We start from the raw sequence: 16,373 nt of genomic DNA on the forward strand, positions 1-16,373 counted from the left end.
AATTAGGGAAGAGAGACTTGATAGTTCTACACAATACACTCTTAGCTTGTATACATGTCTGTGGACAGAAAATTATCTTGTTTATATAGCATATAAAAATTATCTCAATGCAGCAGAAAAAATGTTTGGATACAGCTGAAAAAAACATCTCTTTTCTCAATACAGCAGAAAAAAAATCTTAATACAGAAAAAAAAAGTTTTGATATAGCTGATAAAACCCTCTTTTCTAAATACTGTGAAAAAAAATCTAAATACAGAAAAAAAAATGAAATTTTTATATCTTACCAATGGATTATCCATGAAGTACTGAAACTTCCCTTCTTTGGTATTAAGTATAAAGTATCTTCGGCTAAAACGTCCACTGTTTTCTTTTTCCTCCACATTGAGGAACCCGCACAAGCGCCCGCGCTTGTCCATATAAGGCATGGTGGAGGTTTGTAGGAGACAGTAAGGATCTACACACAATACATCGTTAATTTGTCTAGTAAAGTCTGTTAGTCTGGACTCTATACATCTCTGATGTGGTCCTTAATCCTCGTCTGACATCCGTTTATCTGGTAACAGGAAATATTAAAAGCCTAAATTCATTTTACATGCTAGAAATGGTGTTTGCTGATATCAGAAGTGTTTATGATAGATAAAAGATACAATGTATGGTACTGTTTCCTTGTGATTGTTATATCACAACCATAGTCTCAGTTAACCTAACGTTATATGAAGTAATGGCCATATATATATAGCTAAGGTAAATTTAAAACTACAGTCAATGTACATGTCTTATAAACTTCTATCCAGATATAGCTAGAGGCAAAAGGCAACAGACAATCTGAAAACATTGGTGAGACAAATGCAGTAACAGACAGAGTCAGGCAAAAGAAATACCAACCTACAAAATTTAAACCTACCAATTGAAAGTAGATATAATACGTGCCAACAAATTATTGGTGAACCAACCAACCAACCAACCAACCAACCAGCCAGCCAGCCAACCAGCCAGCCAGCTACCTTATCTAATTTTGTTGATGAGCCATGGCCAACAACTAATGAGAGTTACTAGATATACAACATGCATGCCAACAAATCATTGATGAATTAACCAACCAACTACTAGATATACCACCTGCATGCCAACAAATCATCGATGAATTAACCAACCAACTAAGGAGAGCTACTAGATGCCATGCTGACAGAATGTTGGCCTGAGAATCATGATCATCTACATGTTTGTTATTGAAGGAAAGCTATACCATGTGTTAACGCTACGTAAGTCAACATGATATCAAAATGATGTCATATATTGTCATGTGACCAGAATGTATCTATATCTCTGTGACTACAATATTAATTAAATTCAGATTAACAAGAAAAAGGTATGAAAGATCACAGCACAGAATGTAAATATTATATCCCGTGGTTCCCAGTAGACCTGTTGACTTCAGTCTTCAAGTCGGATATATAACAGACTCGAGCTCAAAACTGTAGGTCATGAAGGCCTCCGGCAATGATCCTTTAGATCAAATGTACCTTCATCAGATTCTAAATACTTTATTTACTTTTCCAAATGTGAATGAGATTCAATACAACTGGACAACTATATAAGCTATAACAAAGTGACTGCCATTCCTTATGTAGACCTGACAATAAGTTAATTATAAATCACAAAGGAAGCCAGGAACTATCTCTATATCTTTGTGTACTGATTGTCATCAATAGAACTTTAACCAGTGCAATAATGCCATTATTTAACTTCAATTATCAATTTGGCTAGATGACAAAAGTCTCATATGTATATATGAGTGTGTGTTCGTATGTAAACCATACATTTTATTTATAGGTAAACGGAATATATGATACGAAGAAAAAAAATGAGGTAGGGGGGAATAGTGTTTGAAAACTGGTTGTCTTCAGAGGTGGATAAAGGGTTCCTAGGCCTCCTGTCTGGACACCCTTAAGTATGGAGGGTGACTGATGGATAAAAGAACTAGGTAAGTAGTGGTCAATCACAACAGGCGAATGATTTCATCAATTTATTGTATGACTTATAAGTTGATGAACTAGCCTCTGTTGTGACTGACCTCTACTAACTATACATGAGATACATGCACATAGTGACTTGTTTACCAGAAAAGTACTTTACAAACTTTATTTCATTTCAAACTGATGAAACATAACAATCATTTTTTTTTAAACACAACAAGAAATATTTTAATAAGAGGTCCATGTGGTCTGTATCACTCACCTGGATATTTCAGTAATTATGACAAAGCACTTTAAGTTTTATTACAGATACTTATAGATCTGCCTCTCAGTATCATGTATTTCCATCAGCTTTTTTTTTTTAAACTAATGTTCTGGTTTCAGAGTAAATTCAAAGTAAACTAGAACACTGACAGGTCAGCAAGAGCCCAGTCATGTAGATACCATGCATGTATTCCCCATAATCACATCGCTGAGGTTCAGGATGACATTCGACATTTTGCAAATTCAAAAGCAATTGCAAAAAGGAGGCAAAATTTAACGATGATGTGGCTCTTGTTTCCTGCATCCTCCATCAAATGATTTTTCTAATCCACTGTCATTGTCAGAGATCAAATTTGTCCTTGACCTTTAAATTTGGATCCAATTAAATGGCCTTGAACTTTGCCCACTGACCTAGCTTGATATTTGGCCAGTTGACAGCTTGTTCAATATCAACCAACTTTTCTTTATGATGTCATAACAAAATGTTCATTAGTGAAAAATTTGAAAATCTGACTTCGACCCGACCCAACATTCATACAAAATTAGTTCTCCTTCATCCAAGGTTACTTCATATCAAATACAAGATAGATCAAATCCTTTCATTCCTACAGATGAAGAAGGGATTTTGAAGAATTTGCTAAATTTTCCATGTTTGGGCCTTGTTCCTTGATTCCTATGGGAGCCAGACCCACTGTTTATACAAAATTGGTTCCCATTCACCCAAGGTTGCTTCAGACCATATTTCATTAAAATCTACTCAGTAGTTCATGAGTAGCTACTAGTGATTTATATGAAAAGTTGACAGACAACGGACGCTGTGCCATGGCATCAGCTCACTGGACCAGATGAGCTAAAAACTAATTAATTTCATTTCAAACTGATGAAACATGTTGTTTTTGTATAACTATATTTAACCCACTAGGAAACATCAACAAGTGTCAAGGATACTTGTGCATTTGTATTACCCTGCTGTAAACAATGGCCAGGAAATGTACAGAGTGTGATAACATCATTTCAATATTATATGATACGGAAATAGCAGTATTACATCTGATAACACAAGTAACTTCCTTAGAGTAATATAAGGGGTTGGGGGATGATCGATTTTTGCAACACAGTATCATATATATATTTAGATGTCATTCAGCTATTGAAAATCTTTCTGTTTTATGTATATAATTCTAGATCTGTACATTAACTTATTTTAAGCCAATCTAAGGAGTCATTGCCAAATATTTCATAAATCTACACTATTAATGTTATACATGTAAAGGGCAAACACTAAAGTAGAACGTTACCATCGTACCTGTTACAATCCAGTAAAGAGTATTATTGTCAACCTCGACACTACATTAGTATAATAGAGGTAGAACGTGTGATGAGGTGCTGCACTCCAGTTGTAATTGAACACAATATATATCTGGCGTTTTGGTAATTGTGGTACCAAATTTACAAGATCTTGGCACCTACCATTGAATGATCCTTATTGGTCCTGTGAAATATTAATACTGATCTAATTATCTACTGCCCCTTCTTTCCCATCTTCATCTTAATCATTTACTAATATGGGGAACCTGTATATACATGTCTTAGAAAGATCTGTGATAAAAGTCTGAGATATATACACCTGTATAACAAATTTCAACTGTGAAAATCCAAGATGGCTGCCTATAGACAATTTTGATTTCCAGATCTGACTTGAAATTTATTGGGTACAACTAGTGACCAACTGAAACCTACATATCAAGATTGAGAAATATCCCTACATTTCTATTCAAGAATCAGCAATAACAAACTTATGCTGTCAAAATCCAAGATGGCTGCCTATCAGTCATTTTGTTTTCCTGATCAGACTCAAAATTGAATGGGCACAACTAGGGACTAGGGGGAACTTATATGTTAGGATTAAAACATATGCCCTCTAGTACTTCGAAGAAAGAGCAATAACAAATTAAACTTCTCTTTTCAAAATATAAAATGGCCACCTATTGGCCATTTTGTTTACCCGATCAGGCTCAAAACTGAATGAGCAAAACAAAGGACCAAGGGGAACCTATATAAATAGCTACCCGGGTACATGTTTTCATCAGATGGCGGGCTATCAAATATAACTGTGGTCTGTTATCCGTCTGTAAACATTCCTTGTTATCACTATTTCTTGAGAATATCCTTTCAGTACTACTAAAATTACATACTGTATATGACCTAATAAGGGCGCCTGCCCTAATAAGGACTGAGTGTCAAAATGGTGTTCAAAAGTAATAATTCATGTGAAATGTTTTGCTACTTTATGTGTCCATTTTCTTCAGCAAATTAAGTCACAAGTTTTCACCACATTTTGTCTATTCCTACAGATGTCAGTGCAAAGTGCACCCAAAACTAAACACATATATATATACAAATAATAACTTACCATCTTTATTTGAAGATAAAGAAAAAGACTTCATTCTTGTTGATAAATAACTATTGTTCCGAACAGAAAGCCAGCAAAAGACATTGTAAATCAATCATTACGTCAAAGAAAACGATGTCTGATATGATCTGGGAAATCACCTGTGTCTATAAATAGAACACAAAAGAGTTCCATTGGAACATAAATGGTGGAACACACGTTCTCTGGTCAGCTAAGATCAGCTGGCATGGTTTACAAGTTTACAGGAATATTCAAGTGATATTTAAGCTTAATATATGATAATGAATAGATATCTTCATCTGAAATATTTTTTATGACTGAATATTTTACCGTTTCCACAGCCTTGGGTACTCTGCTATAAGGTATAGTCTGTTTCATAAAACTTCAGAATAATGAATCTTAATAAGGGCGCCCCAACTGTCAATTACCCGCGCCCTGCGCCCTTATTAGGTCATATACGGTAGGCTTTTTCTTTGTATGCATTTATGTTTTTTCATTGTCAAGACAGGATTGTAAAGTTGAAGTAAATGAATTTGATCACGCATTTGGTGGAGAATCTCTAAGTATATAACAGAAGGTAAAAATGATTGCTTATATAAAAAGAAGTTTTGCTCAAAATTGGAGCATTCCTAGTAAAGGTACAGTCAAAGTTCCTGATATTGTCTTCAAAAAATATCTTTCAATATAAAACTTTAATATGCAGGTTATAGAGCATTATGAAACTGGATAGTAAGATGATATAACAAATTGACACAGGCTGCTTCAAGCTAAAAGGAAAACTTTGATGACAAATGCAGATGAAATTTCAAAGTCTTGCTGATAATTATCAAAGAACACTGCTAAAGATTTCTTTGCCCGAGTCTATAAAGCTTTGTCACAGTTGTTAGAATTGGTTTATAGTAAGTAATCACAGAATTATACTTTCATGGTGACTGAAGTGGAATAAACAGATTGGGAACTTCATTTTGATAGACTCCATTCTACCTTTAATGATCTATTATCATTAGCTATACATATTACAAACCTGTAAAATACTGTAATGCCATTGTGAATTTCATCATCTACCCTTTCTGAAGTGTCCCTATATACATAAGTACTACGTACACACATCTCGTACTCCCAGTTGACAGCACTGCTTCCGTCATGCACTTGTGTTGATTATAAGGGCTAGGTCTTATTTATAAAATTTACAACCAAGATAAATCATCTTGTACCATGCATATGTTGACTGACGAAATAAAAAACAAACATAATGGCATTCCTGAATCACTATTTCCTTGTTCTGCCTGGGTCCTCCAAATTTAAATTCAAATATTTTAGAGTAACAAGGTACGTTTACATAATTCTGCATGCAAATGTTATATTACATGTTTAAGAGGATTTAAAAGATAGAATAGCACAGGTTAAATAAAAGGCCCAATGGATCTGTATTAACCAAATTATTAAACAGAACTATAGAGACAAGAAATTGAATAGAGACAATCATAGTGTTATAAAGATAACTTAATTACTGACCCAAAAGATGTAAATATTAATATGTACACTTGGTCAGGCAGCAACTGGAACATTTGTACAACATTATATGATCATTAATTGAGGACAAGATAGATATCACGTTTAGATGCTTTGTTTATCGATTAGATAATTGGAAAAAAAAAAAAACAACATGACAACTGTGTTTCACTAATGTTTTCACTTTCACGCCTATACAGCAACACATCTTCAGGCAATACATTAATTATAACGTCTTTATAACCACATTATGATGTTATACATAGCATAATATAATAGAAGGGGAGATAATAATGTTATTGGAAGGTATATTGCTAACAGTATTTTGACATTAATCTGTTTATAATTAATTAAGTATCAATAAAATACGTATGTATGTAAATTTAATTTAAAGAAATAACTGGCATTTAATGCAGGTTTAAATATTTTTTACAATACTTCCTCTCTGCAGTCTTTTTGTAGAAACGCATCAGCCATTTTATAAATATAGACTCTACACAGTCACTACATTTGTATTTAGGCCTGATCAATATCACGTCTCTCCCTTACATATTTATGAATGTAATTACAGTATATCATTCATCCATGACCCAAAGATATGTAAAATAACCAGTTAGGCCAAAATCACTTCGACTTAAAGAATCAAATCTTGATTTTTTGATATATTGAAACCATATAAATTCCCAATATCAAGTCATGTTACATATAACAACTCACCATCAAATCACAGCCTACCAACTTCCAGTGTATTAGTTATATAATTCCTGGGATGTGCAACAACCAAAACATGTCATTTGTATATTAAAATGTAGAAACAAGTCGATATCACTACAAAATTCAGCTAATTGTTTGCTTCTATTCATTGGGAAAATATAAAATTTGCTGATAACCTTATTCAATATCTCATCATTCTGAAAGTATAATTACTAAATTTGAAAATGCTAATTAAATAAGGTTTCAATGATCTGTGTCACATACGCTAAAGCCATTTTGGCCATTTAATATATAACTATATTTCTGTACCCCAATTAAATCATTGCTCATATTATTTTGACATCATCAATATAAGCATGAACATCTTTTTAACACTGCATATATAAATATGTTAACTCAATCTAAATCCTCTACATGTTCAGTATGCATACATGCAGCCCTGCAGCATCTGCGTTTGTCAGTGTATAACTAAGGGATCACTATCACTAGTTTGTCTAGACAGCTCTGTGATTTTCTCTGTATATATGATTACATACTGTGTATGCCTATATCGTAACACTTATCAGTGTAGATAAAAATGCACAAATATGTATCATCATGAACAGATCAATTTTCACAATCCGATTTCATTAAAGTGTTTTTCACAAGATTTGCTTTGATTTTCCTTGCGTATATTTCCCTTATATCAACATATCACTAAAAACTGCAAAATACAGACGAAGCATTCGTCATATATAAGATACCGTTAGTATACGTACATATACAACAAAGATTGGGATAATTGACAGCAACAAACACTCCAGTTCCTCGTTTGATCTCATATTAGAGGCAAAGCGTCATTTTTATAAGGAAAATAATGCACAGATTTTAAGAATAATATCACATTAACCTTGATTTACCTTCAATATACACAAAGAACATGTGCTGCCAGTTTAATGCCCCATCTGCAACTGATCAACCATGAATCAAGGAAGCGCCGGAGTACATACCCGCCATATTAATTTTTACCGGAAGTTAGGCGGAAATGGACAATCTCAAAAGGAAAACTTAGAAATTTAACAAGAAATTTAATTGTTATGACAAGGGTAATAGCAATCCATCAATGTAACTAAAAACTAATTTGATATGTTTTGTTATTAGTTTAAATATTATGTGATTGACTCATCTAACATGAGAGATATCCACACACATATTTTTATCCGGATTTCCTTTTCGGATTCCCGGATAACTTTACGAACGACGTGTAATGGCGGTAAGTGCAAACACTGGCATATCAACAAAATTCTGCGTGTCCGTATTAACACGGATTCCTATTGGTAACGCACGTTTAGACCAGACATAACTTTTGAAAAGGGTAATCCCACAGTTTTTTGCTCAGAATATTCTTTTCATTATCAATATCGTTTATAGGGGCCTATACTATAGGCCTAGGTCAAAACAGCAGGCGATAACATTTTGCACGGTATTAGATAAACAGATAAAGGTGTCATAAGTGGTATGTTACAAAAATATTAATTAACGAATTCCTGGGCGTGCAAAATGTCTCGGGACACCCCCTGGTCACTCATTAGGTACACCGAAAATTTTAGTATTGAAACGTTAGAATGGCAGCTTTGAATAAATAAACTGTAGTGTAGAAATATAGCAGTCTTCCAATAGCAGATGGTTCTGTGGAGGAAGGGTTGTTATTGAAGTGAAGTTTTTGGAATCTTGAGAAAATCTGTTCTGTCATGTTTGGGGTTTGAGGTTGTTTTGCTGGACTGAGACTATATGTTGTGTGTAATTTGTATAACATTGAGAGTTTTGCATCCCTACGTCATGCCTTAAGACTGCGCCAACCAAGATATAATAAAATGTCACCAATGCTAGAGGGAATTTGTTGGTGACATTATATTATATATAGCATGCAGCCATTCTTTCATTTGGTAACATTTCTAATTCATCTGTGTCTTATTTCAGGTGATCATGAGGGTCCCAAATAGGAAATGCACACTCGTCGAAGGGATGGACGACGTGTGATGTGTATATAGGCGTATTAATATTTGATTAAATTGCTTATTTTCTTGGAACTTCTTTTAATTTTTTCTCAGGATGCCCATGGTCTTGTTTGCTTTCCAGGTGATATTTAGTGTTATTAATGTACATGTGGGATTTCCCATTTAAGATCTTGTTGTGCTGTTAAATGACATGCTGTTTATTTCAAGTTATTACTTGTAGCCATGATGTCTTCCAACACAACAACCTGCGTTTCAACAGAGGAAGAGGAACGGATGTTTGAATATGAGACACAGCATCTGGGCTTCACTCCAAAGGCTTTCTGCAATGGAGGTATATGTATAATACATAAGGCAAATGATACGGTATCCACTATTACTCCTAGGCCAGCACTGCTGTCATAAAGTTAGCTTATTATTTCTTTTCTCTGGTAGCTATAGATACATGTAGATAAGTCAATCCAAGTCTCCCCTGTTCAAATTTGCCAAAGACCAGACTTTTCGACATTGCAGACAATAGCTATAGACATAAACTACATCTATCAAGAACTGTGATGGGGGTTGGAGGAAACTCCAAGGGAGGTTATCCGCGAGCCCCATTGAAACTCCTCGGATGTGTTTCGCAGTACACACATATTTTTGAATGTGATATGTGTAGGAATGTCAAAATATCTTGCATTTTGTTCACTGGATAACTAACTCCCAAATGGCATGGAGAAAATGACACTGTTGATGTATACGTAGTATGAGGTCACCTGAAAGGCAAGTGATGAATTTATTAGTAATATGCTGTAGTGCGGCATCAACCTTTCTTGACAAGGACATTGGCAGGAATGTGCTTTACTTCTTCACAATTATAATATTATTAATAATATAAAAATGTTTAGCAAGAGGTTATTAAAACAAAGGCAGGTAATTGGAATCAGCTCTGAGTGCAGGTGAAGACGTCAAAATAAAACATCACAAAAAATTGCAAAACATTTTTCATATGGTCAATGCAAATATAATTACTGTGTGTACAGTACAACGTGAGGAATATATCATAGTTAATGTTGATTTGAAAATACTTTTGAGATCAATCAATGGTAGTTTTCATCAGAAGATCTAAGAACTTCAATATGTATACTAATATGGTAACTGGTCAACATATTGTTAACTTTCAGTATACAATGCAGCACTTGAATACATCCAGAAAGCTATCCAAGAAATGGAGACTTACCTGTCGGAGGAGGTAAGACATGTAGGCAGATGTTCTCCCTTTAATTTGGTGAATCAAGATGACAAAAACAATACTGATATAAGTCACCATACTCGAAAGTTGTGCAACTGTGCTCTCCATGCATGTTTCTCAAGAATTGGAGATCATGGTCATGCTGTTGTGGCTATGTCTAGATCTTTTCCTTTTGGGCAAGATACTTTTCTCCAGTTTACTTTGGATACTTAGCGTGCAACAAGCCAAGACATAAAGAACAGAAGTTTTTTTTTTTTTTTTACTTTTGTGATAAATATGCCCCTTGTATAACATAACCCTTTAACTGAGGACTTTTTGAGACCATTAAACTAATATTTTTGTACTCAATGAGTGTTTTTCCTGAATGAATCAATTTTCTTCCCAGAAGAAGAAAAAAAATGTATTTCAAAATGATGGAGGGAAAGTAACTGTGAAATGATGTTAGCTAAATCTTGTATAAATAATTCAGACACTTTTCATATCATTTTGGTGAATTATACTATAATTGAACATTCTATGGAAATTATGCCCCTTTTTGCAAAGCTGCACAGTACACAGAATATACTGTGTAAATCAAAATGCACATAAAACATTAATATGAAGAAAGGTTCTCCACATTTTCATCAAATTATGTTACTGTGTTATGAATTTATTTCTACATTTTTATAGGAAACTACTAGGAAGTTATTACTCAGCCGTCAGCTAACTTTTCTAGATTGTTTTTTTCTGTGTTTATTATCAGTGCTGTTAAAGAGACCAGGTTGTGTGGTATTAATAGACTTTTTGATGTTACAGTACAGTACAGTAATGACACCGACACAAATCAAAGAAGCTTGTGAAGTGATTCTATCTACCATGGTCAGTAAGTTGGACAAGAACTTCGACATAATAGAGGTGAGTGGTTATAAAATGTCATTAATCTGTATAGGGAAGGCATGGAACAGTTTCATGAAGTTTTACCATTTTCATATGTTGTCCTTGTTTTACTTATGTTCACCGTCCAAAGTCACTTTAAAGTCATGGTTCATTCAGAGCATTGCTCGATAAGTATTGGAATTTTTTTTTCAAAAACTCCTTGTGAAGCGCATGAATTTCGACATTTCAATTATTGTTGTTCAATTGACTCTGGAGTGCTTGATTTTTCACTGTACTGCAGAATTTAATTCTTATGATACTGTAAAAAATGTGTGCTCCCTCTTCCCATTGTAAACTATATTTGGCAAAAATAACTGCCCCTCTCTTCCCTGTTGTTGACTAGTGACTAAATGTTGACCTGTTGAAGACATTAGATGACAGTCACACATACACATACATTCACAAAATACTATGTATATAAAACGCGATTAAGACTTTTGAAGCAAACATTTTGGTTGCAAAATGGTGTTTCTATCAGCCAGGTTACATATTTTCCGTCAAAGGTGATATTTTCTCCCAAGGTTAGTAACATAAACAATATGGCAGCTTGCTCCACTTTCCCTTTGGATAGCAATGCCTAGAATGCTGCATAGTGTTCAATGCAATGTCTAAATAAAATTAAGTAAAATTTTTCCTCACTAATGCTAGATGATTACCAAAACCTTTTTTTTCTATATATATTGAAAACACAACATACGGAAAAAATGCCCACGAAGTCTGCTATTTTCTTTTAAACTTTTGGGGGCAAGCTTACTAACTACTTACAGTACAGAAATCAGAAAGTTAACTTGTATTAGTCTAATACATCAACAATTTGTTTGATTTTGATAAAAAAGATTTTGCCAAACATCCAGCATTTTTTGTTTGTTTTTTTGTTTGTTTTTGACAAAATCGGACTTTGGCAAACACTGGCATGTTGGTTTGCTTTAACTTTGAATGTAGTTTGTTGATAGTGATTTACTGTTATACATAATAGACAAGATATATAGTGGCCTTTATATACATGTATGTCTTCAATACCAGTGACCACTGGATATTTCCTCATTATTCTTCATCACCTATAGTCCCAACACTTAATCACTAGCCCTCCACCTCTGGGTTGCAATTTCAAAACCCACTTGGGGCAGTTGCCTGGTACTGACCATAGGCCGGTGGTTTTTCTATGGGTACTTTCCTCCTGCTCCAAACCCTGGCTGTTAATAGGACACTAAACAAAATACAGTAAACCTCCAGTTAGTTCGAACAAAACTAAATAAATATTGACAAACCTGTTCGAATTAATTGTTCAAAATTATGCTTCAGAAAATAAGTGCGAGTTCGAACTATTCGAGTCGATATCGACGAAAATCTCGGCAGAGTAAAGTCATTAGACACACACACATCCATTGTAAATCTGATACGTAACAACGGCGGCCTGAACAATGGCACATATATAAATAAGTAAAATGATAGTATTTTTTTTAATTCAAAGTCAATTGATCGTTAAATGTTCTAACTATGATGGTTAAACCAAATAAACCAAACATGTATGGTATATAGACTGTACATGTACAATGATTCACATAAGAAAAGGGTATATACCGTATTACTAATGTTGATGCAACTTGTGCGCAAACATTTTGTGCTCTTCAGTTTTTGTTTTTTTTAGCTTTGGGGAAAAAATGCTTCAAATATACTTCAATGGACCTATGCAAACCATAGTAATATACTTATCACTTCTGAGTCTGTCAAAAGGAGATAGCAGCTGAATAGCTGTGTACTACTCCATACTGACTATGTCGGATGTTGTGTTCCTTTACATTCATAACACTTTTGCTGGTTCACCAAATGTACTATACTGACATTAAGAGTCTGAGTATGAAGAAATACATGGCACAGGGATTATTTTGGGTTTACCAAATGGATGGGTCATTTTCAAGAAAGCAAGTTTAAACTATCTGTAATATAATTTATGGACCATTTATAATTATAGAAATTTAAAAGATTTTTCTGAATCATGTGGGTCATAAAGGAAAATTGTGATCCAATGGCCCCCTCCAAAATGATCCCTGTGGCATGTTCGACATACATTGTTTCACTCTCTGTACTTTAATATATATATATTACATTACCAGACCTATTTGACAAAGAATGTGCTGACCATACCAGATAATGTGTTGCTCCCTGAGGATAAGGCCCAAGCAGGAGAGACCTACTCGGCAGAACAGGAGGACGTCCTTGACACAGAGATACAGGATCTTAAGGACAAGATTCTGGCGGTAGGTATCACCAGTGTTATATCCAGGCTCATAGCAAGTGGAATAGGGTAGGTGTAAATATAGAATCTTACATGGGCTTGTTCCATGGACAGGGATATCACAACCTGAGTGTAAGGGTTTGGCTGGTCAAACAATAACACAAGAGGTGAAATATCTCTTTGATTTTTTTTCTCACATACTGTACTTAAAATAGTTATAGATTTTAAGGTGTTGAGAATCTTTTTCATCACCCCATCATGAAATTGTGCATCAAAATTTACGTCAATTTGAAATGCTATGCTATGGTGAGTAGAATGATAGCATTTGACGGATCATTCCTTACCCCTTGTAGGATCAATTTATCCCATCCATAATAATCATGAGATCTCCCTGTGAAGTGTATGAGAACATCGTGATAAATTCAGATTAAAAACTGGTAACACTTACCTTTCCTTATATCTTCAAACATATTTTTGTTTCAGTTTCATCTCATCACACTTTGCAGGATTTGTTCTGAGGGTTTTAGGGGCTGGTAAAAAATCCTATTTCTGATTGAATTTATTTCATATCAAACACAAATATCCAGTGTACATAAGTACTCAAATACTTTCTTCCAAACTCAACAATTTTCTTCCCAACTCACCAATTTCCTTCTCATCTCACCAATTTTCTGCCCAAAATGAGACAAAAAGGCTCTGATCCCAAAGGACTGAATGAAAGCCCTGCTTTGGCACTCAATTTCCAAAGGTATTAACAATTTCCAAAGACAAAGAGAATTTCCATGTCATTAACAGCATCCAATGCTATGAACAATTTTTTCCCATAATATTGACATTTAATTATGTGAACAATAAAGCTCCCTAGCTAACAGTGTCTTGTTTTGTATTTTGACAGTTGAAGTATGCTAACAGTAAACTGAAGCAGGAGATGAACTTGATAGATATTGTCCAGGCCCGCTTTGACCAGGCACAAAAACAGCTCCAAAGACTGGACGACATCAACTCAGACTCTGGAGGTTCGTATAACACAATAGGTTATATATAACCCAGTTGGTATTGTGTGAAACAGAGGCTAGTTGTGGGACCAGAAGGAAGCGACATACATTTCCACATAAACTGTCGTGATATATTTCTGAAATTTTGATAGCCATCATGTTTCCTCTTTGGTCATGTGCTGTGCATTAAGTTTTACTTGAAAATCCTAGTCGCATATGCCAAAACAGATTTCAACCAAACTTGGCCTGATTCATTGAGAAATGGTAATTGTATCTTTAAAAAGTGAGACTGGTAAAGGGTAATTCAGCAAAAAATTTACTTTAATAAATATTTTAACTCCTCCTAATGCCTGCCAGGGTAGATTACTACCAAATTTAGCCTTGAACTTCATTGGATGGGAGGGGAGTCATTTCTTAAATAAATGAGGTGGGTTCAAACCCTTTGGGGCAGAAGGGCAATGGCAGGGCTGAAAAAGGAGAACTTAAATTTTGCTTTAAAATGGTACTCTTCCTTTATCCTTGAGTGGATTATATAGCCAAATTTGGTCTGAAACATCAAAAGGGGAGGGCAGTCATTTGTTAAATAATATATAAGGCTGGTTGAACCCCTGGGGACAGAAGGGTAATTAAATAAGGTCTCAACATGAAATTGGCTGGTTTCAACTAAATTTGGACTGAAATATATCACTGAAAGAGGGAGAATCATTTCTTTAAATAAGTAAGATAGGGGACAAAGGGGAGGGGTTTCAATAGGGAAATTAACTCAAATTTGGCTTTAAATGCTTTTTGATAACTATATTGATAGGTAGTTACCCACTGGTCACCTAAACTTCTATTGTGGTAAACAGGTTTTTAGTGTGATTTTACTGAAGTTGGAAAGCTTATCATTCTCCCTGCTGTAAGTCTTTGTAGTCAGATGACTGTTAAGGCCTGTGGGCCTCTTGTCATTTGTTTTGACATAAAAGTATCACTTAGGTGATACTTTAGGCCCCATGGTCATCTCATTTTTTGTGTGATTTGATCCACTGATCATCTGGATCACATGAATGTTTTGTGTGTTGTAATGGGCAAGTTTGTTTTGCTTAGTGCTTACTGTACCAATATTTTTCTTTTCTTCCCAGTTTCAGATATGAAGGACTGTCTAATGTTTACATCACAGAAGGTGTTAGAATTAGTGTCCAAAGTAAAAGCCATGCAGGTCAAGGACAAGTCCAGTACCATGGAAACAGACCCAAGAGACAGACACACCCACAAATCCAGTACCATGGAAACAGACAAGAGAGACTGACACGACAACAAGTGTAGTACGACGGAAACAGACAAGAGAGACTGACACAACCACAAGTGTAGTACCATGGAAACAGACCCAAGAGACAGACACACCCACAAATCCAGTACCATGGAAACAGACAAGAGAGATTGACACGACAACAAGTGTAGTACCATGGAAACAGACAAGAGAGACAGACACAACCACAAATCCAGTACTATGGAAACAGACAAGAGAGACTGACACGACAACAAGTGTAGTACGACGGAAACAGACAAGAGAGACTGACACGACAACAAGTGTAGTACAACGGAAACAGACAAGAGAGACTGACACGACAACAAGTCACGTGTAGTACAACGGAAACAGACAAGAGAGACAGACACAACCACAAATCCAGTACTATGGAAACAGACAAGAGAGACTGACACGACAACAAGTGTAGTACGACGGAAACAGACGTGACAGAATAATTTGTTTGTTGAGAAACACCAGGAATGCCAATACCCAATGTTCGTGCTGCAAAGTGCTGTATAAGTGAATCTTGTGACATGTTTCTGTAATTTTGTGCAATAGATATATATTTTTTCACATTTTACTATTGTTCTGGTTTTTTATCCCATTATCATAAGATGGTGGGCTATTCAAATTGCCTTGCGTCTGTGGTCCGTCCGTCCCCCTGTCCGTAAACAATTCTTATTATCACTATTTTCCAGAAAGTACTGAAGGGATATTTCTCAAAAGTCATATGTAGGTTCCTCTTGATCCCTAGTTATGCATATTGCATTTTTGGACCAGTCCGAAAACAACATGGCCAACAGGCAGCCATCTTGGATTTTGACAATTGAAGTT

General features: G+C 35.0%; 2 protein-coding genes across 4 annotated transcripts in view; one reads left to right on the top strand and one right to left on the bottom strand.

Annotated features, from left to right (window-relative positions):
• LOC117339980 (pleckstrin homology domain-containing family A member 1-like) overlaps positions 1 to 7,882 on the bottom strand; it is a 42,234-nt gene extending 34,352 nt beyond the window's left edge. For both annotated transcript variants that reach the window (XM_033901708.1, XM_033901709.1), the window contains exons 1-2: positions 7,780 to 7,882; positions 286 to 554 (exon numbers count right to left, since the gene is read on the bottom strand). In XM_033901708.1, the coding sequence (XP_033757599.1) occupies positions 286 to 426 (141 nt within the window). In that variant the 5' untranslated portion in view covers positions 427 to 554; positions 7,780 to 7,882. The remainder of the gene's footprint in view (positions 1 to 285; positions 555 to 7,779) is intronic.
• A 122-nt stretch (positions 7,883 to 8,004) lies between these two features.
• On the top strand, positions 8,005 to 16,117 carry LOC117339850 (protein MIS12 homolog). Of its 2 annotated transcripts, XM_033901556.1 has the most exons (8): positions 8,005 to 8,132; positions 9,098 to 9,208; positions 10,038 to 10,105; positions 10,901 to 10,999; positions 13,135 to 13,278; positions 14,152 to 14,272; positions 15,373 to 15,505; positions 15,641 to 16,117. In XM_033901556.1, exons 1-8 carry the CDS (start codon positions 8,051 to 8,053, stop codon positions 15,672 to 15,674), a joined length of 792 nt encoding a protein of 263 aa, XP_033757447.1. In that variant the 5' UTR covers positions 8,005 to 8,050; the 3' UTR covers positions 15,675 to 16,117. The 2 variants fall into 2 exon arrangements, with proteins under 2 accessions (XP_033757447.1, XP_033757448.1); XM_033901557.1 differs by having other exon boundaries at positions 8,125 to 8,234; positions 15,373 to 16,117.
• The last annotated feature ends 256 nt before the right edge of the window (positions 16,118 to 16,373 follow it).

Source organism: Pecten maximus, chromosome 12, assembly GCF_902652985.1.
Source record: "Pecten maximus chromosome 12, xPecMax1.1, whole genome shotgun sequence".
In the NCBI taxonomy this organism is placed as follows: Eukaryota; Metazoa; Mollusca; class Bivalvia; order Pectinida; family Pectinidae; genus Pecten; species Pecten maximus.